Source organism: Tricharina praecox (genome assembly GCF_024521635.1).
Source record: "Tricharina praecox strain CBS 144465 chromosome Unknown BZA05scaffold_5, whole genome shotgun sequence".
Taxonomy (NCBI): Eukaryota; Fungi; Ascomycota; class Pezizomycetes; order Pezizales; family Pyronemataceae; genus Tricharina; species Tricharina praecox.
Window position 1 is genome coordinate 227,570 of NW_026250407.1, and position 27,569 is coordinate 255,138.

The 27,569-nt window shown below is 55.7% G+C and overlaps 9 protein-coding genes across 9 annotated transcripts; 4 read left to right on the forward strand and 5 right to left on the reverse strand.

The window, feature by feature from the left end:
• Window positions 1–3,225: 3,225 nt before the first annotated feature.
• BZA05DRAFT_471699 (uncharacterized protein) lies at window positions 3,226–5,466 on the reverse strand. Its single transcript, XM_051487979.1, has 2 exons — window positions 5,088–5,466; window positions 3,226–5,030 (listed from the first exon to the last, which is right to left on the reverse strand). Exons 1-2 carry the CDS (start codon window positions 5,265–5,267, stop codon window positions 3,603–3,605), a joined length of 1,608 nt encoding a protein of 535 aa, XP_051341898.1. The 5' UTR covers window positions 5,268–5,466; the 3' UTR covers window positions 3,226–3,602.
• A 5,357-nt stretch (window positions 5,467–10,823) lies between these two features.
• Window positions 10,824–12,798, forward strand: BZA05DRAFT_389339 (uncharacterized protein). The gene has a single exon (XM_051482760.1). It carries the CDS (start codon window positions 10,983–10,985, stop codon window positions 12,681–12,683), a length of 1,701 nt encoding a protein of 566 aa, XP_051341899.1. The 5' UTR covers window positions 10,824–10,982; the 3' UTR covers window positions 12,684–12,798.
• Window positions 12,799–13,407: 609 nt separating this feature from the next.
• BZA05DRAFT_389340 (uncharacterized protein) lies at window positions 13,408–14,132 on the forward strand. The gene is made up of 3 exons (XM_051482761.1): window positions 13,408–13,539; window positions 13,624–13,932; window positions 13,998–14,132. The coding sequence occupies exons 1-3, from the start codon at window positions 13,524–13,526 to the stop codon at window positions 14,042–14,044; spliced, it is 372 nt and encodes a 123-aa protein (XP_051341900.1). The 5' UTR covers window positions 13,408–13,523; the 3' UTR covers window positions 14,045–14,132.
• Window position 14,133: 1 nt separating this feature from the next.
• BZA05DRAFT_369190 (ubiquitin-conjugating enzyme/RWD-like protein) lies at window positions 14,134–15,183 on the reverse strand. Its single transcript, XM_051481613.1, has 2 exons — window positions 14,889–15,183; window positions 14,134–14,820 (listed from the first exon to the last, which is right to left on the reverse strand). The coding sequence occupies exons 1-2, from the start codon at window positions 14,953–14,955 to the stop codon at window positions 14,177–14,179; spliced, it is 711 nt and encodes a 236-aa protein (XP_051341901.1). The 5' UTR covers window positions 14,956–15,183; the 3' UTR covers window positions 14,134–14,176.
• A 9-nt stretch (window positions 15,184–15,192) lies between these two features.
• On the forward strand, window positions 15,193–16,652 carry BZA05DRAFT_389342 (uncharacterized protein). The gene is made up of 2 exons (XM_051482762.1): window positions 15,193–16,247; window positions 16,313–16,652. Exons 1-2 carry the CDS (start codon window positions 15,225–15,227, stop codon window positions 16,484–16,486), a joined length of 1,197 nt encoding a protein of 398 aa, XP_051341902.1. The 5' UTR covers window positions 15,193–15,224; the 3' UTR covers window positions 16,487–16,652.
• BZA05DRAFT_389346 (uncharacterized protein) lies at window positions 16,653–18,812 on the reverse strand. The gene is made up of 3 exons (XM_051482763.1): window positions 18,097–18,812; window positions 17,218–18,037; window positions 16,653–17,151 (listed from the first exon to the last, which is right to left on the reverse strand). The coding sequence occupies exons 1-3, from the start codon at window positions 18,769–18,771 to the stop codon at window positions 16,736–16,738; spliced, it is 1,911 nt and encodes a 636-aa protein (XP_051341903.1). The 5' UTR covers window positions 18,772–18,812; the 3' UTR covers window positions 16,653–16,735.
• Window positions 18,813–20,510: 1,698 nt separating this feature from the next.
• On the reverse strand, window positions 20,511–22,014 carry BZA05DRAFT_215511 (uncharacterized protein). Its single transcript, XM_051479647.1, has 7 exons — window positions 21,736–22,014; window positions 21,606–21,648; window positions 21,389–21,524; window positions 20,991–21,325; window positions 20,755–20,920; window positions 20,605–20,700; window positions 20,511–20,549 (listed from the first exon to the last, which is right to left on the reverse strand). Exons 1-7 carry the CDS (start codon window positions 21,809–21,811, stop codon window positions 20,529–20,531), a joined length of 873 nt encoding a protein of 290 aa, XP_051341904.1. The 5' UTR covers window positions 21,812–22,014; the 3' UTR covers window positions 20,511–20,528.
• Window positions 22,015–22,609: 595 nt separating this feature from the next.
• BZA05DRAFT_389356 (peroxin 20) lies at window positions 22,610–23,950 on the reverse strand. The gene is made up of 2 exons (XM_051482764.1): window positions 23,730–23,950; window positions 22,610–23,666 (listed from the first exon to the last, which is right to left on the reverse strand). Exons 1-2 carry the CDS (start codon window positions 23,844–23,846, stop codon window positions 22,959–22,961), a joined length of 825 nt encoding a protein of 274 aa, XP_051341905.1. The 5' UTR covers window positions 23,847–23,950; the 3' UTR covers window positions 22,610–22,958.
• A 1,442-nt stretch (window positions 23,951–25,392) lies between these two features.
• On the forward strand, window positions 25,393–26,305 carry BZA05DRAFT_416345 (uncharacterized protein; the record flags this gene model as incomplete). Its single annotated transcript, XM_051485394.1, has 2 exons — window positions 25,393–25,624; window positions 25,656–26,305. The coding sequence occupies 2 exons, from the start codon at window positions 25,393–25,395 to the stop codon at window positions 26,303–26,305; spliced, it is 882 nt and encodes a 293-aa protein (XP_051341906.1).
• Between the last annotated feature and the right edge of the window lie 1,264 nt (window positions 26,306–27,569).

Sequence of the window (27,569 nt, forward strand, 5' to 3'; positions counted from 1 at the left end):
ACCTGTCGAGAGGAATGTTCGAAACCGTCCTGCCGCGATCAAATGGTGGCTGGAACCGCGGCAGCAACGTCATTTACCTAACCTCAACCGAATGGCCATTGACAGTCTGTCTATTCTAGCTAGCCATGCCGGCTGAGGTTGAACGGCTGTTCTCCTCGGGCAAGATGATTCTGACTGATCATCGGCATTCACTAGGTATCATACCGAGAGTGTTGAAGCTCTGGAGAGTATCCAAGCCAACGATATCGATCTCCGTGGTTGACTGGGTGCCATCTCGAGTCAATAATCGTGATTGACTCCGATTGACCCCGGGACACGTTTAGTCAATAAACGTAATTGACCCTGGCGCGTCCCAAGTCAATAATCCTGATTGACTCACATTGACTCGGGTGCATGTTTACACGGTCAGTAACCATAATTGACTCTGCGCCGTCAAGAGGTTCAATCGCTGTGCTCCCATGGGTAGGTATGTAGCATTAGAGTAGTAATTCAAATCTAGTATCTACCTACTGAACCCATTTTCCACCCCCTAGGGTACAAGGAATGCGGCAAGCCGCTATTGAGTAAATGCGAGCCTGCTTGTAAACCGGCTCCTGACACAAAATGCGGCTCATTTGCTCTGGTATTTCAGGCTTCTGCTAGTAAATTGGCCTAAGCTGAGCCTATAGGCGTTTGGCAATAATTGCGGCCAGTTTACGATAGTCAAATTGGGCTCTTATACTTAATTTGGCTGCCAATGCTGAATATGTCAATTGGACAGAAGCCTGATTTGGCGTTTAGGTGTAAACTGGCGATTAGTAGTAAATGCAATGTCTCTCCACCACTCTCTTCGGGCATCCGTTGGTAAAACGATCCCTTACCGCTCATTAGGCTTCCGGCTCGAGTGATGAATAGGGTTCGATTTATAAATGGAGAATTTTCTCCTTATTCGGTCGACCCACCATGCGTATCCCCCGACATTCCCCCAGCCATGCCCACCAATGTTGATGCCCGCAGCCACTACTAACCACATGCGCTTCCTCCCGCCGACAGCTCTTCCATCACTTCCTCATCTCAAGAACAGCTCCTCCAAGTTCCCTTCCTCCTCTCGCCAACAACACCTCCTCTCCTCCTTCTCCCGAACATCTCCTCCTCCACTCCCTCCCCTCGCTGACAGCTATCCCATCACTTCCTCATCTCGTGAACAGCTACTCCTCTCCTTCTCGCGAACATCTCCTCCTTCACTTCCTCCTCACGCTGACGGCTCCTCCATCACTACGTCATCCTCTCACCGGCACGGTGGCACCCTCAGCTCCTCCATCACTTCCTCCTCCATCACTTCCTCCTTCATCACTTCCTCCTCTTGCACTGCAGACAGCTCATTCCTAGCAGACAGCTCCTCCTCCTCCCGCCGACAGTTTCTCCTCCCGCCGCAACTACTCTCGCTCCTCCTCTTGCTAAAAGCTCCTCCTCTCCCAAAAATCTCCTCCTTCACTTCCTCCTCTCGATGGCAGCTCCTCCTCACCCTACCCCTCTCGCTAACAGCTCCTCCGTCACTTCTTCCTCACGCTTCTCCTCTTGCTAACAACTTCTCATCTTGCTGACGGCCCCACCTCTCGCCGAGCCCTCCTCCTCTGTCACTCCACCACACAGTATTTCCCTTCGCCGTCGTTCGCCCTCGCCTCTGGTCTTCCTGCAGCAGGTACGTATTGCGCTCCTAGACCTAGCTCGCTGCGAATACCCACTGTCCCGGTACTAACAGAATGTCTATTCAGCACGCCGGTCATGTTGAATATGTGCTAAGGTACCCGGGTGAAGGCTGGAGAGGCGGGGAGAGGCGGGGAGAGGCGGGGAGAGGCGGGGAAATGCGGGGAGAGGATGGGAGGGGAGAATATATATGGGGTGAGCAGCAGTAGCTATCATACATAGAACCACAGCAATTTCAAGCAGCAGTTCGCGCTCGAGTAATTGTTGAGGTTAGCCATATTATCAACTATGCCCTTTTATAGCCGTATCAGTGACAGCGCCATTTTAGAGCCCTTGTATGTAGAGCCTTTTTAGACTATGGAGCCCTTAAGCCTATGGAGCCCTTTAATAGCCGGATTAGGGCCTTTTTAGGAGCCCTTTTAGAGCCGTTTGACTGTCATCCTCCGAGGCCGTATTAACTCGTGCCCATTTAGTTAATACGGCAGTGCCGCATTCCTTGTACCCTAGGGACCGCTGTTCCCGTGACCATGGGAGCCTAGATATCTCGCCCATTTTGGCTGGCAGTTTTCGCGGGAACAACTGCCAGGCATACCCATATACCTAAACCAACTGGGAACTGACATGACAGCCTCTGTTCCCAACTGAACCGAGAACGAAATCAACCAAAACTGACCTGTTTAAAGTTTAAACCAAGTGTTCCCATGTCAACTGACTACCTAACTATTGGATGGTCTGCCACCAGACATCCGCCACCCCCATCGCTTGCCCTACCTATCTGAAGCGCGGGATCGATCTCGAAAGCCAAATGGAAGGAAGCCAAGGCATGGGCTGCAGACAGCAGAGTCACTCACACTCACAAGAAGTATCCATCGGTACAGCCGGAAATCCGGCCAGAGACCTGCCGCAAATCCAGCTCGGCCCGCAAGCGCCCGGCTCGAGAATCGAGATTCTACCAACTCAAGCACCACAGGACACAGCCTCACCGTCCAGTACCTAGAGTACCTCCAGTGGACGAAAAGCCGCCCGGATGCCCAGACGCCCGCTGCGGATGGATGATGCCGCTACGTACAAGACACAGACTCGAGCACCAGCACCTCTTCAGAAAGTGTGGGCAGACGGATGCCAGAGGCCACGGAGGAAGATGCAGCGAGTGGGGTATCCGAGTGGGAGCTCAGGGAGCGGGAGGAAATGGAGGCGGACCTGAGGCGAGAGGAGGAGGGTGCTGAGGGAGCGGCGCCGACTAGTGACTTGCAGTGAGGCAGGGACGAGTCGAGGGAGTGGAAGTTGTCTTTTCCTAATGTCATTTCTTTGGTGCGCTCATACATTGTTGGGACAGGCCACGGCGGGGGCAGGGAAAGCCACATCGGGCCGCCTGATGAAAGTTGGGTTGGACAGTGGCGGAGAAACCGGGGGGGGGGGGGGGGGGTGAACGGGTAGACATTACCATGATCTAGATAGGTCGCCTGCAATCAATGAATGAACAAAACAAAAATCTGGTAGGTGAAACGAGTTTCCAAAACGAGTGATACCTAATATTGACCGATCCCCAACCCCAATGCCCAACCCCGATCCCCAACCCCAATACCGAAACCCACCAGTGCAAACCCCATCCAACACCTCCTCCGTACATGCCCGTTCATCTTCATTCCCCATAGTTACTTAAGTACTAGTAGTGGTGTGTCCGCTCCGATCCCGGAGTCCCCAATAATCAATAAACAATAAGCAACCTCACGCGCCAGAGCGATAAAAAAAAATCAAAAACAACAATTACAGGAAAAACAACCGCGCCCCGAAAACCAAAAACAAAACCAAGACCAAAACCGAAAACCGAAAATCAAATGCTAGTGCTAGTGCGTATCATAATGATGGAAAGAGTGCGTGGGAAAGGAGAGTGAGAAATGACCGAGTGATGCAGCCTACAAAGCGTGAGGCATGATCATCTGCGGATAATGGATCACCATCTCGAGAGGAACATAGACATCGGGCCCTCTCGGCGGCCTGGACGGACTAGCCGTCTTCGGCCGCGGCGGGGTATTCGGTGGGGGCGGCGTAGTCGTCACCGGAAACCTGGGCTGTGGCTGCAATGTTGGCGGCGTCATGTGGGCAGTCATCGGCCGTTGCGGCGGCGTCAACTCGCGGGGAGCAGGCTGCTGAGACCAATGGCCCCGGAGTGGACTCAGTGGGGGTGGAGTACGAGGCGAGTGGTTAGGTGTCTCGAGTCTTTGCGGAAGTGACATGTCCTGCGGGTAGGTCGGCGACGGGCAATGGATCTCGAGTGAACCTTGCGGGGCATAGGAGGCGTAGATGTCGGCTGTGTCCGCATAGGAATCCCGTTGCTTGTTGAAACGTGGTCCTCCTGGGGCTGGGAACTCGGCCTGCTGATTCCACATGCTGGGGGACTCCTCAATGTACTCCTCTTCCATATCCTCCTGAAAATCTTGGAGATACTCTTGGAAGATATCCTGGTTGTACTCTTGAGGCGTGAGTGGCGTGCGTGGCGTGTGTGGGGGTGGGTTAAAAGGAGGGGTCTCAATCCGAGGAAGCGAAGACTCCTGTGGACAAAAGCCGTTGTCTCCATTGCCGGCAGTATGTCCACCATCCTCCAGTGGCCCTGCCGCCTCTTGGGGTGACATCTGAAGGCATCCAGGGCTCTCGGGAGAGTAGATATCATAAGACTGTGGTTCGAGAAACTTTGAAAAGGCCGGATGCAACTCGATTGGTGGGGCCAGTTGCATTTCATTCTCGGTCTCGCCACAACTCGCCGGCTTCAGACATGGCTTGCACACAGTGATGCCAGCCTCGACGGTCCCAGCTGGATTTTCAACCTGGACGGTCGGAGCATGATCAGTCTCCTTGAGGCCCGCTGGTTTCAGGGACATGGCCAGTACATCGTCCGAGAGGGTTGCACGTGCTGTCGGCGGCGGTGATGGCAATTCGCGTAGAGACAATGCCTTCTCGCCCGACCCAAGAATGACCGATCCATAAGGCTTCCGTTTCGGATCCTCATATGCGGCCAGCATCTGCCGACCTTGCTTTCGCTTCCGATAGCAGAAGTAGGAGACAAGTGTGATTATTAAGAGCGAACCGGCGCTGGCCGCAATTGCTATTATGATGATGGGTGGTTTAGCGGACTTGTCTTGTCCCAGGGTCGCAGCGGCGGTGCTTGCGGTAGCAGTGGGATTGGCAGTCCCAGATGCGAGTGACGATGGGTAAGCACCGGATGATATGCTGGGTGAGGGTGATGATGTGTTGATGCTCTTGGTATCGGCGACGGTATTGCTAGCGGTGAGGAGTCCCGTCGGCGACGCTTTATCGATGCATGAATTCCGTACAGTCCCGCATTGCTAATATCAAATTGTATGAGTGACCAACCCCAACACATGGACTGCATGGAGGCATACCAGCGATGCCGGGCAACAAAACTGCGGAGCGCCAGCAACGGTGCATCTGAGCTCGGAAGCACTACAAACAACCACCTCTTGTCTTCGGCCTAAAACCGCGGCCGAAGTGCTCGCAAAGAACGACAGTGTCCACAGCAGGCCGAGGGTTGTATCCGCCGATCGATATCCGAATAGTCTCATTGTGAATGACAGGACTGTCTCCGTTGGCGGGGACGATGAAAAGATTGTTGGATGAAAGAATGGACGTCTGAAGAGACAAGGAAGATAATACTCTACTTCACTTCGGGAAGAGAAAGCTGAAGGAGAAGGAGAAGAAGGAGAAGAAGTAGAGGAAAGCAAACAAGCAAGAAAACAGCCCACCAGTGTAACAATGCCTTCTCAGCTCTCAAGCCGAACGGGAGGGTGGGCGGGACAATGGCATCATAAGTAGCCTACGCACCCGAGTACTCCACTCACTCACTCACTCACCTACACCACACACGCACGCACACATTGGGCGAGCCGCTCCGTCGAGACAGACAACCCGTGAACCAACAGCGTCGGTGTCATGCAATCGCTAACATATGCATCTCGGTAGTCCTAGCCTCGCTCGGCACCCCTCCCTCCCAGGCACCCTCTCTCCACACCCCTCCCTCTGCCCGGCACCCTCGACTGTCCACTGCTTGTTGGCGGAGAAATAAAAGAAAACGTGCACAGCTGCCAGCGGAAATCCCATCAACACAAGCGCCACTACTGAAGCTGTGCATGCCTAGCGCCGTTGTCCCGCAGGGGGGGGGATCGTCCGTCCGTCCTCACGGAGCAGGGAGGGAGAAATAATATGCAGAGTGCAGAGTGCAGACTCTGGGTGACGTGAGTGAGCGAGTGAGTGGGTGAGTGAGTGAGTGGGTGAGTGAGTGAGTGAGTGGGTGAGTGAGTGAGTGAGTGGGTGAGTGAGTGGGTGAGTGAGTGGGTGAGTGGGTGAGTGAGTGAGTGCCAGTCCCCCTTTTACCAGTATGCAACCTCTCCGCAGGAAGGAATCCTCGTGGAACTTCGGGAGCGGGCAAGCACGATACTCTGCTCTAGAGTACTAGCACGGCGGCAGCGCTTTTGGTTATGCTATGAGCCACCTCGAGGCGCCCCCCTCCCCCGCCCCCGAACGGTCGCAACGAACTCCTCCATATGCTCGACCGACTGGAGATGCATTCTAGGTACATCTGCCTAGGTAGAGTACTCTACATGCAGCCTGCAGGATCCGAGGCGGCAACAGCGAGTATCGCCTCGATCGGATGCTATGCACGCGAAGACAGCGAACGATGCATAAGTCGGAGGTATCTAGAGCCCGTGTAACCAGGGCTTTCATGTTTACACGGGTAGGGTAGCAGGCATACATATGAACAATCCTACCTGCCGCCGGAGGGCATTAGGCTAAGCATTCGATCGCGAAACTTCTGTTGACGTATGTAGAGTACAATAGTAGAGTATATGGCAGCCGCCGATTCTACATAATCCTGACGGTTCGAGGCTTTTCCGAGTGAACTTGAGACTTCTCGAGCTTCGTCGCGAACGTGGGCCGTCCACGCTGTTTCCGAGGAGGATACTCTATCAGCCAACCACCCCTCCAGCCTCCAGAGTCCAGCTCGTACCGTACGCCAGCATCCAAAACCACCCCTCGAGCTCGGCCATTAGTTACCGTGTGTATGATGGGTCGCACAGTGGCGAAGTGTTTCGACACTCGAGTCGAGTCCCACAGTCCCACAGTCCCACAGTCCCACAGTTACACAGTTACACAGTTACACGGCTGCCCCTCCCGAGGGAGGGAGGCTGTCGTGCGCCGCAAACGAGAACAGGCACGACAGGCACGGGTGCATTTCGCCGCAGGTACAAAGAGTAGGGGCGGTTCCTGTGTGGAGCTGTGCGCGCTGACTCTACTGACATCAGGTTTCGAGCATCAGTCCTCCTACTAATACTCCACCTATTCTACCTATTCTACACACATATGATATGTAGATATTCCAGATCTCTCAGCCCTACTCCAGAGTCCAGAGTCCAGTCTCCGACCGCTGTCTCGGAATCCCCCGAGTGATTGGCCATGCCATGTCATGTCAACTACTGACAAGGGGTTAGCTCAACCCGTCTCTTCCTGCCTCTGCCTCTGCCTCCCAACCGCATCTGGTCGGTCTCAGCTGACATACGTGCCCCCCTTTTTTCTTTAATCGTGGAGAAGAAGAATAAAAGTATCCAAGTGAAGTGAACGGGAGGCTGTGAAATACGAAACACGAACTTCGCCAGCCAGCCAGGAACAAAGGGCTGATACGTGGGCGGATTGATATCTGCTGCTGCTGCTGCTGCTGCTGTGGCTTTTTTCTCCTTCTTCACATACATATGACCGCGTCTGCAGTGAAGAAAAATAAAAAAGCAAACTCTGCACACCGACAGTATGGTATGTGCATACACACGGAGGCCAAACACGCAGTCTGGTCGTAGTTATGTATGCACATACACTGATACGGTAGATATCGGGTTTTATGTACCTATGGAGGTTTTATGGAGGTTTTATCCTCCCCTCCCGTCATCCTCCCCTCCCGTCAGAGGCGATCGGCGGCCGGCCTCGGAAACTGTGGCCGAGTCTCGAGTCTTATGCATAAAATCCTTATCCGGCGGTGGAAGCCGACGTAGGTAGAGTACTTTACTGGTTGTATAGTCGAGAAGCCTCAGCATGTATGATATGTAGACGTCGTTTCGGATTCCACAGGGCGTGCGTCGAAAACTCTGCACTGCACGACCTCCTGGCCGCTGCAGCTCTATGTAGAGTACTCCGCTCCAGGCTTTGGGGCGGCGAGGCTTCGAGGCTTTTCTCCTGATCCCTGATTCCCGATCTTGATTCTGATTCCTGATCCGGAGCTGAGGGCGGAAAAAAAACTAAAAGAACTCAAAACTGTCAAACGTATTGATGTTGAGGTACTAAGCTTGAATAACTATAGGGATGTACTGTATATTAGAGTAGGTATTGAAAGTTCAAGTTTCTCCTGCGCCGTGGGGCGATTGAATTTGCTGCTCCTATATACCGACCGACCGCATCTCGAACGAGTTCGGAGGCCACGCTTCGAGGTTCAGTCCGATGATTGATCCAGGGCATAACTACCGTACCGTACTGGGTGGTATTATAGTAGGTAGATCCGTGCAGTTATTACCGACCGCACATAGATACCGGTAACCCGCGCTGAAACCGATGGTTAAGTCGTTACTCCTCTGGCCGCTCCGAGCTCCGAGGATTCTTCCCCAGCGATATACCGGTACCGGTAGTAGGTACATAACCGGCAGATGCAAAACAGCGAGTGGGCGAGTGCGCTGCCGTGATCTACGCCGGGAATACAACCAGCCAGCCAGCCTGGAGGATTGTATGTACTCTACATACCTACTCTATGTACGAGCTGAATGTCTTTTAGATATATGTAGTAGATATCTGCCCACCGGCAACTATTCCCATGTTGGGTATATGCGTCCGGATCCGTTGGTGGTGATTTAGGTACTCTATCTCCGGTGCTCGTGTGCCCGGGAAACAAACACCACAAGTAGTCGCAGTGGGTGGTCGCGGTGGGTGGTCTGTTCACCCACCACCCACTACCCACCCGTCGCCCGTGAATCCGTGATGTGAGAAACATATCTACTCAGTACTTACAGAAGTTATTATCCTTCTTGGCGATAGAAGCTACGATATCCGATGTTTGATCATCGCATACTCTACTCTTGGAGCGGAGTGGTCTGGCCTCAGTAGAGTGGTCTGGAAGCGCCGGATACAGCCAGCCTCCAGGGGAGCCCGGGGGTTCCGTTGGTTGGTTCTTTTCCCCAAGTTCCCAACTTGAACTTGAACTGACTTGAACTGGACTGACTCGTCCTAAATTGAACCAAACAACGCAACCAAACAGCACAACCCAACAGTGCGCGCTGTTGATAACTTGATATGCATTTCCGGTGTCTGTCTCTCTCTCAGTCTCTCTCTCTGTGTGTGTAAGGGAGGGAGTTTTTCGGCGAGGTGCTTTTGCACCATAGGTACTCTACAACCCAACTTATGTCGATACTTCGAGCCTTTTGTGTGTCCATACGATAGATACTCGCAAATAACCCAAGTCGGTCCCTCACAAAGTGACTGCGCGCCGGTGAGCCTCGGCTTCAAGTGATATTTATCTCGAGGCCAGAGGTCGCAGTACCAGTGCTGTGTACCAAGTAGAAGAGTATGCATACATACCGGTACATGAAATGTAGGGAGAGGAGCGCAAGTATGCACCGTATGATTCCAGATATCTCCATATAAGCTGCACTGGTCGCAGTGGTCGGGAGCGACTCCCGGCGCAAAAACATGCGATGTATTGTACCTATTGTACATAGAGTATCGGGGGCTGATATGGTACGGTAATAAAGTTAAAGTTGTGCGGAGTACATACGGGGAGTGGAGTGGAGTGGAGGGTATGATAGTTAGTGGAGGGTCTGTAAATGGACGAGTGGTTCGTGTTTGTATTCGTTACGAAGCTGGAGTGGAGGTTCATGGGTATTTGTGTTTGCGTGTTTGTGTGTGTGTGGGGGGGGAATAATGGATTGACTGGTGGTGAGCGTCTTCGTTTGTTTACGTCCCCTGCCCAGCGCCCAGTAGGTGCCGGCAGTGTGGCCGGCCCTCACTCGTGTGCTATTCCGGGGGCCTGCCCTGTCTTTTCGCCTCCCCTCCAGAGTCCCCCCCCTTCTCCGCACCCTCCCTCCTTCCCCACGGTTTTCTACGGGAAAAATCGACTCCGAGATTCGTGTCCTGGTTGATGGGAGCGTGACTTTACTCTTGTCCCCCTTGCTTGCTTGCATACTCGGTTCGTGAAGAATGCAGCCTGGTTGGATAGATACTAGGAATCTAGGTGGGATAGAGTGCTCGATATTAATTGCGCGGAAGCTGGAATTTTTTGGGCACTGGCATTGGGATTGGGCACTGGGCTGGGCTTTACCGGTAGCCATTCACGAGTGCAGTCAGCTTGACAGCTTCCTTCCGCTCTTGATCACGGTCACGGTTGGTAGGGGGTTTGGAGCAAGTAAGAAGAGATGAAGAGAAGAAGGAGAGTAGATATACGCGAGCGGAATGAGGGCAGAAGGTAGAACTGCAGCAGCAGCGGCGTCGGCGGCGTCGGCGGAGGTGTTGTTTCACTACAGAGAGCGGTGACCATGAGGAGGAGGAGGAGGAGGAGGAGGAGGATGCACGGACTCTCTAGAGCACTATGAGTAGTAACAACCTATATTGAGAGCACCAATTCGACAGTGCACTGCAAACTCCGAACTCCATCGAGTCTGCTCCCCCACGAACTCTCCAGGCTCCCACCCCTCGTCTGCCACCAACACGACACGACTCGCACCGTCCACTCGTCCAGCGCGCGACAAATCTTTGCCGCCGTATGTATCGCGTCCTCACTCATCCATTCGCTTCAATCCAATCGCACACAGCCACTCGTTTAACACTCACCCACTTCATCATATCATCAACGACGATTTCGATTCGATCTTTAAATAACCACTTAGATACTTTAATCACTTGCCAGCCAGCACAGTGCACACATACACACGACCCACTCGCGGAGCCCGACATCAATCACCATCACCATAACCCCCCCTCTCCCCCCTCCGCGTCCGTCGCTCTCCTGCACCGGAACATCCGCATCCACCACGCACGCACGCACCCACTCCGCCTCCATGTTTGCGCAACCCCCCGGGACGACGTACCGCACGCTCGCGCCGCGGACGCTCGCGCACACGCGGACACCCACGCTGCTCCCAGACATAGCCGAGCACTCTCCGAACCCGGACTCCGAGACGCGCACGCCGTCGCCCGATCCGTCCGCGGGGAGTGGTGGGCGGGCGGTGCGGTCTGTCTCCGTTGCATCGTTCATGTCGGACGGCACGATCGAGATCGAAGGGTTCGGCTTCGACACGATCTCGGAGTTTGGCGATGACAGCTCCGTGTGGGGCGGGGAGTCGATGTATGAAGGGAGTGTGTATGATGGTCAGGAGGGATCCGGTGAACCCGATATCTCGCGCCGCGCGGAAAAGGTCCTCGCCAGCGCAAAGAGGAGGCTCGATCTCTGTGGCCAGAATATCTCCCGCGCCAGGAGCTCGCTCATTCTGTCGCCGTCGGCGACGCCGAATGCGCTCCTGGAGCATTTGGACGCTGTGGGCCCCGTGGTCAGGAGGAGAGCGGAGAGTGCGGGAGGCGCGAATTCGCCGCATTGGAGGTATAATAATGCCAGGACAGGGAATGAGGAGCGCGGGGTGACGGCGACGGGCATGGCGCACGTCAGGACGGCGAGTGAGAGTGCGGTTACAGATGCGCGCTCGTTGGGCATCGGGAGGTCGTTTGGGGACTTGAGGGGGCTGTCGGATCTGGTCGAGGACCCGCGCGAGACGGATAAGCAGCAGCAGCAGCAGCCGGCGCGCACGGTCAGTAGGTGTAACAGCGCGCAGCAGATGCGCGCGTTGAGGGATCAGATGAAGGATCTGCGCGGCAAGATTACAACATTGCAGGAGCAGACCAAGACCGTGAAGGGGCGGCAGAGCGGATCTTCGCTACGCTCGAGTTCGACGCCCGGATCCGGATCCGGATCGGAAGAAACCACTCCGAAATGGTCGCCGACATCGCCGAATCTGGAGGAGATCCGTGAGAGCAGAGCGTTGAATATACACACTACGATCGAGCAGGAGTGGGAGCACGTGGCGACCCAGCGGTCGTCCAGCCAGTACTCCGTCGACGGATCGGATTGCTCTGGGACCCCGACCGGGCCTCGGCGGGAGGAGGTCAACTCTCCGGTCTTTGCACGCCAGGAGATCCGCTCGGATGCTTTCTCGTATGATAATTACTTGTTTGGGGAGTCGTTCTTCAAGGGCATTCGACCGGCCTCCCTGAGCAGCGACGGGACCGAGTCGACGGCTACAGCCACGCTCCCTCCCCTCGACCCGCCGCGCCTACTCGAGAGGAAGGACTCGTTCGTATCGATATCATCATACGCCACGGCAGACGAAGATCGGGAAGATTCCGCACGAGCAAGCCCCAGCCTGGCGGACCAACTCCTCCAGCTGCGCGCCCCCTCGAGCACACCAACGATACCAGGAGGATGGCTGACCGCCAGTTCGCCCGGCGACGATGGGTACCACTCAGCACCGCACACTCCCCACGTCGACAAGGAGCTTCCGCAGACCCCATCCGACGAACCACCGCCTCCGGTAGCGGCATCCTCATGGTACCGCGAATCCGTGGACACTACAAAGACGCAATCGATGTTCATCTACGAGGATGATTCCGACGTTGAGGGAGGGGGGGAAGGAGGGCATGGCGGCGGAGTACCTTTGACGATCGCCACGTCGACAAGAGACAGCCAGACAATGGTGGTCGGCGGCATGGGCGTCGGCGGCAAAGAAGAGGTCGAGTTGCGGATTGGCCGCTCGGACCGCGTGCTGATTGAGGGCGTCATCGAGGCGCTGGGACGGGTGTGCTGCGCTATGGAATCGGAGGGGGAGAGGTCGCGGTCGGATCTAAGGGAAAGACTGCGCGAGGCTATGAGAGTCCTCGAGGGCGATGATGGGGAAATGTTTTGATTCGAAGTTGATACCATTTGATTTGATTTGTTTAATTTTGCTTTGGAGTTGGGCTGTACTGCTGGGAGTTCGCATTTTCTATTTTCCTTTTCCGTTTCCTTTTCCTTTGTGCGGGGTGGGTGGGTGGGTGAAATCGCTGGGGAATGGGCTGTTGGCAGGGAGGGGGGGGGGGGAGGGGCGCTCATGTTGGGATGATATACGCAGCGTATGTGTTTCTTTTGGGTTTGCTTACGTTCTGCCTTGCTTGCTATCAGTCTCGTATCGTCTCGTCTGTTTTGCTCTATATATATATATCATCTCCTTTATACTTTACTATCATAGTGTCGATTCTGTTTTTTCTTTGGTCTTTTGGGAAGGGAAGGGTAGAATTTGAATTTTGCTGCTTGTTTTGCGTGTTTTGCTGGTTCCGTATGATCTTTCGCGCTTCGCTCTTTGCTAGTTTTGTATGTCTTTGGGAAAATCAGATATTCAGATGTCCATGTTGCAAATGGTGATGTGATGGAGCAGTGAAGTGTGAAGTACGGTGTGTATTTCCATCCAGACAAGAAGGCTTCAGCCTCGGGAGTGTAGGAAAAGGGGTGAAGGCCTCCGCTGTGACCAAGCAGTCGAGTGACATATTTACAACCCATTGATGATGTGCGAGTGCGAAACCATGATCTCGTCACTCGTGCCCTAGTCTACTCGTGTGTCCATATAGAGCCTAGCCTCTCGAGCCTCACCATCCCAGGTCAACCGGCAGCCTGGGTACCTACCGACTTACCCAGAGCTTCCACAGCTCCTCCAAGCTACCCCCACACATCACGCAACACCTCCCCGCACCCGCGCCTTCACACCTTCAAGATGTCCACGCACTCAGGTACCCCCGTCCCCTTCCCTCCTCCCTCTCCCCCCACCCCCCACCCCCCACTTCCGCCGCTCCTACTCACAACCCCAACACCAGATGGCGAAGACTCGCAAATGCACGACAACGCGTCGCTGCCGTCCTCAACGCCGTCGACGCCTCCCGCGAGCAGCCACCACCCGGGCGGTATTCCCACGTCTCCGCCCGGTAGCCAGCAGCAGGCCGGTCCAGGCCCCGCTACGTCTTCGGCTTCGGGGCTGGCGCACGATCGCATGACGGGGCTGTTGGGTCTGGCGGGTCAGGGACAGACGGGGCAGGCAGGGCAGAATCCGACGTGGGCCGGGAAGCGCGCGCAGGAGGAGGCCGATCATGCTAAGGAACGCTGTGTGGATAAGGTTTTTGCTATTCGTAAGTGGGATTTCCGGGGGTGGGGGATGGGAGTGTGGGATGGGGGGCTAATGGGGTACAACTAGGCTGGCTGGGTGATCCGTTCGATGAGAGTGATATGTGGAAGGTGTGATGATTTCATGGCATGGCGACGGTGTTTCTTTAGTAATGAATGACGAAGGGATATCTTTGATTTGTTGGTAGGAGGGAAATGACTACAATATCTCCCTCTGCATGCACGGCATGTGCAATCGCACATCCTCATCTAGTTTGACAGCTTCAACTTTGCAATATCCACCGTCTCCTCGCCCTCCTCCTCCTCCTCATCCGCATTACCAGCCAGACCCCTCTCCCAGAGCTCCTTCCCGGTCAACTTCTTCTCCTCAACCTTGATATTGGCTTTCTGACCTCTCTTCCCCTCCGCCTCCTCATCCTCGACAATCTTCCTCTTCGCCTCTTCGGCCTCGCGCTTGAACCTGTCCCTCCACTCGATAAACCTCTCACTAGTCACCAACTCTCCACGGAACTTTTCCATCTCCTTCTCCTCCTCGAGCCGCAACTGATCCTCACGGGCCTTATCCTGCTTTGTCGCGCGCTCCAGGATCAAGTTCTCGGCCGCCTCCTTCAGCGTGCTAGTCAACGTAAAAACCATCGCCATGCCTAGATTCTCCTCGATCGTCTCCCGGACCGCGTCCAGCAGCACCCCCTTGTCCTCAGGAAACTCCAGCCATGACGACGGTGACCCCTCGTCGAGCGTCACGTCGAGATCGGGCGCTACCGAGGGGTACGTGGGCGGGTATGACACGTGTAGAAGGATTATCGGCTCGGTCTCGATAGAGTCCGCGGATGCGCCTGGCAGAGGAGGTGGGTCGAGAAGGAGCTTTATCCGGAACGAGGTCGGGGTTAGAACTGTTTCTGTGTCAGTGGGCGCGCGGGGTGATAGGAGCGCGGGAGGAGCGCGGGGAGGGAGGTGGTACGTTGGAGCTCGTCCGGGTAGATCGACTGCAGGACTTCGATCTCTTCGAGTTGTTCTTCGGACGCCATGGTTGCACGTATATATTGGTGAGCGGTAGTGGGGAAGGTGGGTGGTGGTGAAGTGCGATGTGCGATGTTGGCGTGAAGCTTGTATGTTACTTACTCACATAGCAGAACTAAATGGCGGGGCATAGGAGTTGGTCCGTGCACACTATCACCAACCCTGCAGGTGTCGCAAAAAAAGATAATTCCCCCACCACCAGCGACCCTCCTCATCCTCCTCGAATACCGCACTCCCCCCCCCCCCACCAACACCACCACCAACACCACACCCAGCAATGGCGAAAACAAAACCCAGCAGCAAAGACAAAAAAAAGTCCAAGACCCGATCGCGCGAGAAATCCCTTCTACACAGCACAGGCGGCCTATCCAGCAACCCTCACGCCACCCCTTCCGCACCCACACCCGCACCCGCCGAGTCGACCGCGACCCTCCTCGCCGCGGCGACGGCACTGCTGCACACAAACAACGAGCCCGACCAAGCGCTCACGCTTGCAACACAAGCACTGCAGCAATCCCCGACGTCCCTCTGCGCCCTCGAGCTGCTCGCCGAGATCCACGTCGAGCTCGGCGACGTAGCCACGGCCTACACGCTGTACACCCGCGCTGCAACCCTTGACCCCAACGGCGCACACGAGTCCGCCGGCGGCTCCGGCCCAGAAAAGTTTCTCTGGCTGGCGCAGCTGTGTCCCGAGGGGGGCGCGGCAGCCGTGCGTTGGTACACGACGGGGGTGGAGGCTTTGCAGCGGCTTGTCGCGCTGCGGGACGGGGGAGTTGTCGGGGGCGCGGCGCAGAAGGAGCTGGTCGAGCGCGGGCTGGAAAGGAAGCTCGTGTCGGCGCTGTGCGGGCTCGCGGAAATCTACATGAGCGACCTGTGCATGGACGCGGACGCTGAGGCGCGCTGCGAGGCGTATGTAACACAGGCGCTGTTGGCCGTGCCCGATAGTGCCGAGGCGCTGCAGACCCTTGCCAGTGTCAGGATCTCGCAGCAGAGAGTGCAGGATGCTGTTGCGGCATTGGAGCGCGCGGTGGGAGCGTGGAAGGAGCTGGAAGCGGAGAGCCCGGAGATGCCGAGTTATGCGGCTAGGATATCTCAGGCGAGATTGCTCATCGAGACCGAGCAGTATGAGACCGCTGTGGAAGTCCTGGAGAGACTGCAGGCCGAGGATGATCAGTTGCCGGATCTGTGGTATCTAGGTGGCTGGACGCTCTTCTTGCTGGGAGAGAGGGAGAGGCCCAGGAGGGAGGGATGGGCGGAGCTGTGGGAGGCCGCCAGGGAGTGGTTGAAGACTTGTCAACAGGTAGGCGGCGGCATTTCTGTTCTGTTTCGTGGGTTGCGTGGGTTAAGTGCTGATGTGTGGAATAGCTTTATAACGCCCTTGAGTGGGAAGACGAGGGGATCCGGGAACATGCTGAGGAATTGCTGGGTAAGATCCTGGAAGTTATACCCGAGAAGGAAGGCGAGGATGAGGAAGAGGCGGACGGAGATGAGGAGGAGGAGGAGTGGGAGAGCGATAGTGCAGATGAGGAGATGTCGTGACGTGACGAGACGTGACGTGGGTACTTATTTCCTGGTGTCTGGGTTTTGCTTTGCTTTTCATCTCTGGGTTTGGTTGCTTGCTTGCGGGGGTTCAGCTTCACTTTACATATCTATTTGTATAGAGAAAAAGTTGTCACAAATAATCATGGATGGATCATGGGATCGCAAAGTAATAGAAAGCGGACATCTATTATTCACATTACACAACCCAAGTCTATCTACAAGGTACGTATACGGTAGGTGCGTACTCTATACCACACCTTCCCACCCACCTCCGCGTCCCAGAGCCGCCTCTAGAATCAACTCCCACACGCCGGCAAAGCTCAGTACCACATCGTCCAACTCCGCTCTCCAAAACTCGCCCGAGGCACTAAACGTGATCTCGACGCTGCCGTCGTCTTCCTCCTGGTCTTCGTCGACCTTTGCCAGGTAGCAGGCGACCAGCTGCTGCTCGAGGTAGAGATTGCTCGACGCGGCAGCGACATTGTCGTTTTTCGAGATGGTGAACCCCGTGAACTGCACGTTGCTGCCTGGCTGCTCGCATTCCACCGGTGCGCCGGACGCGACGTGGAGCACTGCGAGAATCGTGGATAGCTCGGGTGATGGCGGCAGCATTGAGAACGAAGGGTGCAGGAATAGGTTGCGGTAGAAGGGGAAGGTATTTGCTGTTCCAGTGTTAGCGCCGCTCGTCACTCGCACAAATTGTGGGTGTGTGGTAGGAAGAGGCAAACATTTTATCCTCTCTCCCCTCGCGGCAACCGCTACCTGAAACGCCGTCTCCCTTTCTTCAGGCGGCACATCCGCGTCGGCGAGCATCTCGATGAACCTCACGCCCTCCTCGGTGACTGCCATGACCGGCTCACTCCTTGCATTCGCGGTGCCGCGCTGATACACGCTCTGTGTGATGGGAGTATCTCTACCCACGGCCGCCTGCAGCGCCAGCTGCAGCGTCGCATCCACCAGCCGCTTCTGCAGCAGCTCCTTGGGCAGCCGCAAAGACAGCGTCCGCACAGACCGCGCTACGTTGTCGGTGTACCCCCGTGGCATCGGTGCTTTGCGCGGCGCGGGAGTGAACAGCACGGGCTCGCCCGCCCGTGGCCCGTTGTACATCGGTAGCATCTTGCATGCGGTGATGAGGGCGGGGAAGGAGAGCTCCTTGGGTGGGCGTGCCCGCACTTGGTATAGGCGCCGTCCTACGTCTGCTTTTGCGGCGAGCTCGGATAGCCAGAGTGCGGTCTCGAGCCCCGCGGAACAGTCTGCTACGGTGTGGTCGGTCGTCATCCCCACTGCCCCGTCGGAGTATACGACGAAGCTGAGGGTTTGGTCGGCGAAGCGGTTGGGCGAGTCGCAGTTGCCGCGGATGTCCTCGAGGGCGTCTGACGTCGGGTGTGGCAGGACGTAGTCTTCCAGTGCTAGGGTGGTGAGCGAGCTGTAGAGGCGGTTCATGGTCATGTTGGTCCGCGTATCTGACGAGAGCGAGGCTTTGGTCTTCGCCCATAGTTCCCGCGGGAGACGATGTGACAGCGCCGCGACGGAGATGTTGGCCGTTTCCTGCACTCCATTAGCTTTCGCATCCACGACAACGGATAGTTAGATGCATGAAGTCTCACCCGCCCAGCCGCCTTCCTCACAATCCCCTCCAGCTGCGCCCTTATCTCCTCCACGCTCACCACCTCTCCCATCCTGAACACCTCTACGGCCCACGCCCTCCCAGCGACCCACACCACGGCCTCACCCAGGTCCCCAGAGGCCAATTGTACATTATCGCACTCCCTACCCGGCACATGGAAGCCCCCCAGCAGGCCATCCGTCTGCCACCCAATCTCCTTAGACTTCCTGCCACCGAAGCCATCGCGGCGCCAGACGCCCACGGCCCAGAGCACGCGGGCGGCGGCCTCCTCGCGCGAGCGGCTGCGCCCCGCAAGCAGAAAGCTCGCTTTCACGTCTGTGGCGAGGGTCCAGCGCCCCGAGAGCTGCAGCGCCGTGATGAAATCGTGGGTCCAGTTTGCAGACTTGGGGAGGAGCTCGCGGAGGCGCGCATCGATCGGGTCGAGTGACGGGAGCAGCGCCTGTACTGCTGTGGGGTAGGCGGCCACCAGGTCCGCGGGCAGGAAGGGCGCCACCAGTGACGGCAGCGAGAGCAGTAACGAGTAGATCGGTGGGATCGCGGGGTAGCTTTTGGCTGCCTGCGAGTCGTCCGCTCCTGCTGCAGCCGCCGCCGAGGTGGAGGAGGTGCTCGAAGATGTTGTGCAGGTGGTCGGCATGTCGGTTTGAGGGCTTTTCATTTCTCGATTGAATGGATGGGGGAGGGCCGAACACGGTTTTTATACATGAAGCTCCCACCCCCCCCGCACGCCCCACCCCCCCACCTCAGTCCAGCCCAGCCCGGCCCGTCATTTCTGACGAGGTGGCCAATCTCTGTATACAGATGAATCATGATTGCTTGCTATCACTACCTAATCAACTACTCCTCGCAGCTTAGTTAGTTAGTTGGATACCGTACGTAGTTGTAGCTCCGATCCCTCTGACATAAGCACAGCTGCAGCGGAGCGTTATACATATGTGCAAACAAGCTGGCGACTTTGATTATCCGCAGCAGCAGCAGCAGCAGCATGCACGTGTAGAGTGCGCAGAGTAGCCAATCGGACGGGACGATCGCAAGCGAAAAGCGGCCGGGCCCCCAATCGCAGTAAGTACTGAGTACGTGCGCCGTGCGGGCGAGGGGGAGTCCGTCCCGATAAAGTGGAAGATAAACTGCCCCACTTCCGCTATCTCTGCTTCTCGCTCTGCGGGATATACATAGCAGTGTATGTAGGGGTGTGTAGTAGATACTGTGCAGTAGACACCCCGCCACCACCACCACCGTCACCACCGTCATCCGGGCCCGGGTCCTCAGATGATAGAGTAGGTATGTAGAGTACCGTAAGTACTCGTACATACCAGTAGAGTAGTGGGCGATACATCATACATACCCACCCACCTACCTATCGATATACAGCGGGCCCGCACCCGTAAAAAAAAAAGTCAATCAAGTACCTACTCTACTTGTGTAGAGTAAAGTGGTGTCGTGTGTTGTTCATATGTATCCACAATCCGGATCCGCTGCGTGCTGTTCTCATACCTATTCAATCAGTTTGATGTGCGGGATGGTCCGGACGGTAGCTGCGGACCTGCGGTTGTGGGTAGTGATCATCCCATCGTTATGTGGAGTACTGAGTAAAGTGCGAGGGGCAAAGTCCGGAGGCGGGGGAGATCTATAGTATACCTACTAGGTAGAGTGCCTAATCTGATGGATTGCAAACAGCGTGCGCGAGTGAGAAATCTGGGGGGAGGGGGATGTCCCGCACTTTTAAGGTGGTTCGCCTCTCCTCATCCAAGCCGGTACACACTTCTGCTTGGTGCCCATTCACACTCCCTATGCTCGACCTACTTTTTCCTCACCACATTACTACACCCTCAATCGCAAGCCTGAATGAGACTTGCGAGACTCAATTCCATCCGGATCTCCACCTCCATATTGAGCCTCATCGAACCTCATTGAACCCCATCTCAGAACCCATCTTGGAACCCCATCTCAGAATCCATCTCAGAACCCCACCAGATCCGCAATCGCAACATCACGGCCCACATCGAGCCAGGTAAGTAGTCACAACCAATCTTCAAACGAGTACTTAATAGCAGTATAGGTAGGTATGGGTGACAGCACAGCAGCAGCAGCAGCAGTAGTAGTAAGTAAAGTAGCGACTGATATCAAGAACGGCAATCGAACAGCAAGCAATACAGCGGAAAAAGGAAAACGAAAACGAAACGAAGGGGGGGATACAGACGGACACAAGAAAAAAGAACACGCGCGGTGTCGCCATCGACGGAAACGAGAAGAGAAGAGAAGGGCACACAGAAAAAGAAGCAGAAAGAAGAAAGATTCCCCTCGGGACACAAACACCGATCATTACAACCAAACACCCCAAACCCCACTTGATGGGCCATATATAATCACCAATTTGTAATAGCACTCCGACACGGCATCACGTCCGCTTGCTTGTTAACGGAGGCCAATGACGCTCTGTAGTAATGTCAGTATGGAGTAGGAAAGACGGTGTAGGGAAGGGTAGGCAGACCATTTCGAGAGTCCAGACACGACGGATCCACACTTTCAGCTTTCCATCCACGCCGTCGACGCCCTCGAGCTCGAGGCCTTCCCACCAGCATCGACGCTAAAACAAAAACATCAGCATATGGCAGCACGGCAAAAAGGTTATGGTACATACTGCGGGCTTCCTCCAAAACAGCAGCAGCTTCTGCGCCATTCCAACCACGTTGCTGTCATTCGAGTCCTTGGAGTCGGTTCTCAACCTGGCCAGAGCCAGACTACAGATCACGGCCTTGTTCGGCTCTCCGGCGCGGTGTCCCCAGGTATCGTCGACGTTGAATCCTCTGCCATAGTTAGCAAGACAAGATCCCCCGGCAGCTGTTACGTGCCATGTAGAATGCGAGTAGATCTAACCCAGCGGTCAACATCTCGATGAGATGTTGCTCAGTAGTGCCGGTATCATCGGTCCTCCTCAACCCCGAAAAGATACCATCCTGCTTGAGCAGGACTCTCCCGGCAGCGCGCTTGACCTCCATCATTTCCTGGCGCGAGATGTCGCGCTTCGGCGGTATCGCGTAAAAATCCAGGTCTTCCCGCAGGACAATGATACCAGCACGGTCCTGCAGGACATTGGCAGGGCTCGTTTGCAATTGGTTCACCTCCTCGTCCTCGTCCGCCGAAGCCACCGTGATCGTCGACGAGACTTTCCGGAAGAAGTCGAGCATAAATTTCAGGCAATTCGGATCGAACTGTGGCGGGTGTCAGCGATTGGCGCCATTGCGTTATGTAGGACAAAGGCAACAACAACATACGTCGACTATGTAGATTCCATCGTCATGATACGAGTTCTGCTGTCCGTCGGGGAATAGACCGTTGGGGAACAGCGACAACAACACAAACTCGGGCAGCGTCAGGAGTTCGTCGCGCGACAGAATGAACGGGGTACCTCTGTCACAAACACACGCACGCGACTTGATAAGCGAGGGGTCTTTTCGAGCCAGAATGGAAGGAAAGCGCGAGAAAAGCTACCGTAGGTCCAAGGTCAAGTTCTCTTCTCCAGTGCCTGGTGCATCTATGAAATCACAATGTCAGTTGGGATCTGCCCGAACAAAGGATGAAAAAAAGAACGCCGGCGCGCATATATCTATCGGGCCCGTACCTGCCAACGTGTTGAGCGGTGGCCCTCCTTGCTGCACCTGCGTAATGATCGACCCGGAACCTCCTGCGGCTGCCATAGCGAAAACGAATGAATCGAGCGGTGAGAGTGCTTCCGTGTAAGGTGGCGGTGGCTGCTCAGGATCCTGTTTGCTGTACGATGGCGAGGGGACGAGAGATGAAGGACCGACGACGGCGACGAGACTCCCCGGTTGCTGCTGTTTCTGCGATTCCGCGGACTTGGACGAAGGTGATTCTGGCGGTGATGGGGGTGTGCTAGCAGACTCGGCGATTACTTCGGCGTAGGAAGACGGCTGCTGCGTGGAGGGAGCGTCCTCGGCGGTCGAGAAGTGCGACTGTAGGTGTGTAGAGGACGACACGTCGGGGAAGGCAAGGAGTGTTCTGCGGTGGTGAGCAATGTAGGAGGAGGCGAAGGAGCGAGGGTGGATTCGGAGTAGCCGTCAACGTGCATGCAGTCCAACGACAGCTGATCTGGCGGCGAGCGGAGGGCGGGCGGGCGGGAGGGCTGGGGTGTATAGTACCGAGTACGGACTTTGGGGTATCCAGATGTCGCTGGGCTGGGGCTCGATGAGGAGGAGGTTGTGTCTAGTGGTCGAGGGTTTACTTTAGGGGCGGATTGGGGTAATTGGGGTGTGTGATAGCCGCCGAGTTGAAGTTATCCTAAGCACCAACCAACCAGCATGGGCAACTGGTAGGAGTCCCAAGGAGGGCCAACGACACACGTCCAGCAACCGTCAGCGCGAATCACGACTGGCGGCCAAGTTCTTGGTCAGAGGGGCCTGGCCAATTATTTACTCCGTGCGAAGTCACCCAGAATCATCATGGCTGCGAAGAACTCGGTGATGAACAACTTGAATGGAGCTTCGCGGAGCTATGCTAGGCTGCTACATAGGCCACCACGTAAATTTTCTGGCCGACTCCACTAACAAATCGCTACCAACATCCAAATCCGCAGATGGCGGCGGCGGACAGACAGGTCTACTAGGTAGAATAGGTAGGTAGATATTCCCGCCTACAAGAGACAGAGTTGAAATAAGATTCCCCAACGCCAGATGAAACATACAAAGAAAAGACACGCCTGTAATCTAAGATCTACTTCTTATGCCATCTCGAGAAAAGCAAAGAAACGAAACGAAAGAAAAAGAAAAAAACCCGGAACCGCTTCCCAATAAACCGTACGCAAACCAGAAGAATTTGAGAAAACCATTATTCCGCAGCCTTCGCCTCTACCATGTCATTCCCCTCAACGACGACCTGATGATCCCTCAACTTCCGCATCAGGGCCAAAAAATTACTGTTCTGAAACTTGGCGGACGTATTTTCCTGAACAGAATCCAGCAACTGTCCCGCAGTCCTAGCCAGATCGTCGCCCTCCCTCTGCAACTGCTCCTTCTCCTGGACCTTGTCCGCAACCTCTACGGGCCGTTCAAATGCTAACAACTGCTCCTCCTCGGCAACAAACTCTCTCTCGGCATCGGCAAATGCTCGCTCGAACGCGCTCTCGTCATACTGAAACTCGCTCTGCTGGTGCTGCTGCTGGACTTGCGACACCCCCATATCCATCGAAGGGGAGTATGTACCGAATCCCGAGTAACCGCTCGCCATCGTCGTCGCGGGAGCCAGCCCCTCCTGCTGCATCAGCGGCGCAGCCTGCTCCCTCTGCTGCAGCCTCTGCGTGAACTCCAGTCCCCACTGCGGCTGCTGCTGCTGTTGTATCGGAAACCGTTGTACGGGAGCAGCGCCGATGTCGAGTCGCTGGAAGTCCGTCGCCCACGCGGGTGCCTGTGCTTGTGACTGCTGGAACAGCTGTGGCTGCTGCGGCGCAAAGAACGGGTCTGCGCTCACGCCGCCCGCGGACGAGAAGGCGTCGAACTCATTATCGCCCCACGCTGGGTTCTGGGCGCTTCTGAAGCCCTGATTGTACTCTGTCAGCGCGGGGACTGGAGGGGGGCTGGGGGCGGTGGTGAGTGACAGTACCTGTGATGAACCTTGGTGGCTCTGGCCGCGGAAGCGGTCTTGCTGGTGTGTGCGGTCGGCGGTGGTATGTTTCTGGAGCGACGAGAGCGCGTTCGAGGGTCCACAGAGAGCTGCCATGGTTCTGTTTCTGACGGTGTGGTGGTGGTGGTGGCGGTGGTGGAAGAGAGTCGCGTGGAAGAGGGATGGGATGGATGAGTGGGATATCTATCGGGGCCAAAGTACATAAGCAGCCAGGACCTCGGCATGTGGGGTCTTCGGGTCCTGGGGTGGCACCGCGGCTACTCTATTTACGCATGGATAAAATGTTCTGCTCCAGACCACGGACAGAACGTTATCCTGTTCCCATGCGCCCTCGTAACAATAATTCCGCGAGTAACTGAAGCTTCTTTCTTTTCTCTACAGCTGGAGCTTTGGCGCAGTACGTCGGCTTGTGATGGATGCCATGACGTACCGGAAACTACTCACAATGCACGCGACAAGCTTGTGGATCCACAGGCACCCCCGACTGACGCATGTGCGAATCCACTGGACGTCACTCGCCAGCACGATAGGCCGGCCACAAGATCGTTCAGTGCAGGCGATGCGCAGAGGAACTGCGGCTGCGCAGTCGAATTCGTCCTGGATGAACCGTGCTCTTCTAATGAACGACGATTCGTCACGGATGAACGAAGGTACAAAGTTGCTCTAGCAGATGTCTACGGAAGCCAAGGGAACAGGAGTAATTTATACATGAAGGTTCTCGATACCCATGGCGACCCCGCTCACCATTCTGACCTTTACCGGCGTCTCTCCGTCCTCACTACAGTAGCCACCCAAATCCCACCGCTTATATATATATCTCCGCAGAGCTTCCTCCAGCCAGATACCTACCGACACGGGCGCGTCTGCCTCACTGAGTTCTGCTATCCGGGTTTACGGCATCTCCTGCTACTCGTCATTGTCTACCGTGGTACATGCTCTGCCTCCCTCAGATCATGCACTGTATTGGTAATACCTATGCTGCACCTGCTCGAGAAAACCCGAAGCCCCGAGATGCCTTCCCTTCGCCCGTTATCCCCTAGGTACCGGAGATTCTGCGAGCCAGTCATCCAGTGCCGGAGCTTCTCGCGAGTGAATGCTGGCGTCTCGGATCCGAACCCCACACGCAGACGGCATTCCGCGGGCGAAACTGATGGTGCTCCCTTTTGTGCTGATCGCTTGCTGCGAAATGCAGAGTACCTACTATACACACTGCTTGCTAGGGGCCATACAGAATCGAGCTTCTGCTGGTAATGGGACGGAAGTGAGGGGTGGATGCAGGATGGCTTCCAGTGAGCCGCTTCCGGGAGGAGAGGTGAAGGGTTGGACAGTTTTGAAGATGGGAATTAAATGAATAACTTAGTGGACCGCAGGGAGAAGGACACGGCAGGGACGGCGGTGGAGACGGGGGCGGCAGCGGGCAAGGCTGGTGCAATCACATGCGCGTAGAGTAGCAGCCGCTCGAAAGCAGCCTCGTCCGCTTGACACCTCATGACGCGAGGTGTCGATCTCGAAGGCAGACTAGTTTGTGGCGCACCAAAAAAAAAAAGTTCAGCAACCCACCAGCGTCCCCCCACCAACCTCGTCCACCTCGTCCCTCTCGACTTCCTTCCTCGCCCTCTCCACCAGCCAGCCAATCAGCAAGATGTTCGACAAACTCCCCGACGGCGTGATCTGCACGATCTTCGACTCGACGTCGAGCCTTTCGACGTCGACCAAGCTCTCGCAGTGTTCGCGGCGGCTCAGCAAACTGTGGAAGTCGCACCTCGACTCGCTGAACCTCGCACAGACGTTTGACGACGACCCACGGTGGCGCGGGCCCAAGTACCGTTTCTTCGCGGTCAGCATTGCGCGCGCCATGATCGAAGATGCCGGAAGTGAGAGAGCGGACACCCCCACCCCACCTAGCACATGAACGCGGCGGGGGAGCAGTGGCGCTGACAGTGGCGGTGGTGGTGGCAGAACCTCTCCCGTCGACCAACGAGGCGATCAAGGCCGGCTACAAGATCGCGGGAATAGTCAACGCGACGGTGCAACTGCTGCTGGGCGAGCTGCGCGGGCACGTCCCCGAAAAGTCCGACAAGGAGCGCGCCGCCTGGTCCCAGTGGCTCGAATACCTCCTTGCAAAATCGCTCTACATGCTGTGGATCAGCAAGCTCACGGGCGGCTCCCCCTGCGACCCCGAGTACTGGATCGACGCTGAGGAAATGGTCGCGTTCCTACTCCAGCCGAGGTGGGCACTGGCTGGATACCCCGGACTGATGGGCGTCAAGGGCGTTACCGAAGTGTGTGAGCGCGCGCCCGTCGAGCTGATTGCTAGGACCTGTGTGCTCCTCGATGAGAGGGTCCATCGGAACAGGAAGATGATGGGCGCGGAGTGGACGGATGACGAGGATGACGAGGAGGAGAAGCTGCCGCTGGATTTCTACGATGATACGGATCTGGACGATATGGAGGACGGATCTGACGAGGGCGAGTTTGAGAGTGACGATGAATTTGCCGATTCGGAGGATGATGAGGAGCTTGGATATCATAAGGGATATGCCGACGAGGAGTAGACGGGATTTGGCGCGCTGTGGATATACCAACATTTGTTGGTAGTCTTGGTAAAAATAGAACTGGAGTTTTGTGGAGTCTTGTGGAGTTTTTGTCATGATATCGCTTTTGCATGTGTTGGAGAGCGATATCATGCCTGTCCTTGAAGGCATGACGGCGGATGGAATTACCAACCGGACTGAACTCGAACTCGAACCTCCAATTCCCCACAACCAAGCTACATACGAGAGCTACTAGTAGGTCCGATGATTTCCACACCCGGCGCACACGCAAGCAAGCAAAGATGGCATTAGGTACGTACGCTTCTCGTGCACTATGTACCGACATCGCAATGCACATCCGCAACCTTAGGTACATACCGGACCACGCAGAAATGTGGGAGACCCAAAGCGGATGTTCGACAATGCGACTACACAGCTCGGCAGCCTGCAGGTCGGCCATAGTCACCAAGTTCGTGAGATTATGACAGTTTTGTAGATGAGTGTTGGTGAGTGATGCTCTGTGGTTACCACACCAACTACACGGTGAATCCCTGGGCGAAGAGATATGCGCCTCCGATTTACATGGAGTCTTCAGACCCGAGGCGAACGTGAACCTTCAGAAATGCGAAGTAGCAAAACTGCTATGTTTTTTGGTAACTAGAACAATGCGGATACCTATTCTGGCCACGAAAACCATGGACGAATCGTCTACATAGCAGGACCTACCGCGCGTCTCCACAGACCATAGATCCACAGGTAGGTATCTGATTGACCACTGATAGAGCACCTGCCGGTAGTTGGACGATATCCCAAGCCGGTACCAAGCCGACACGATTCCCAGCACAAGCGGCCAGTCCCACCGTCTACATATCGTCCACAGACGATGTGGTGATTCTGCCATCTGGTTGCAAGTGGTTACTCTACTATAAACTACATTGAAGTGTACATACCTAATCTACATAGGAATATGGGCTTAGGTTGGAATTTGAGGTTATGTTTTTGGTTGGAGGCGTACCTATACTGCAGCTTGCCCCTTGCGTATGTAGCCCAACGGCCCGGCTGCTGGGCTACTGGGCTTCTGGCCCCTGGGCTGCTGGGCTGGACTGTTTACTGTGGGCAGTTTGGAGGCGCTGGTTGAATAGTGCAGCGTTACTAGTACTGCGTAAGGAGTTAACTCTCAACTTCAAGAAAGGAAAGGATAGAAGTAGGTGGGTACAATACTAAGGGCCCGTTCAGATGGCCTCAGTTTTCAGTTCCAGTTTTAGAGCGAAATTCAGTTCCCCGA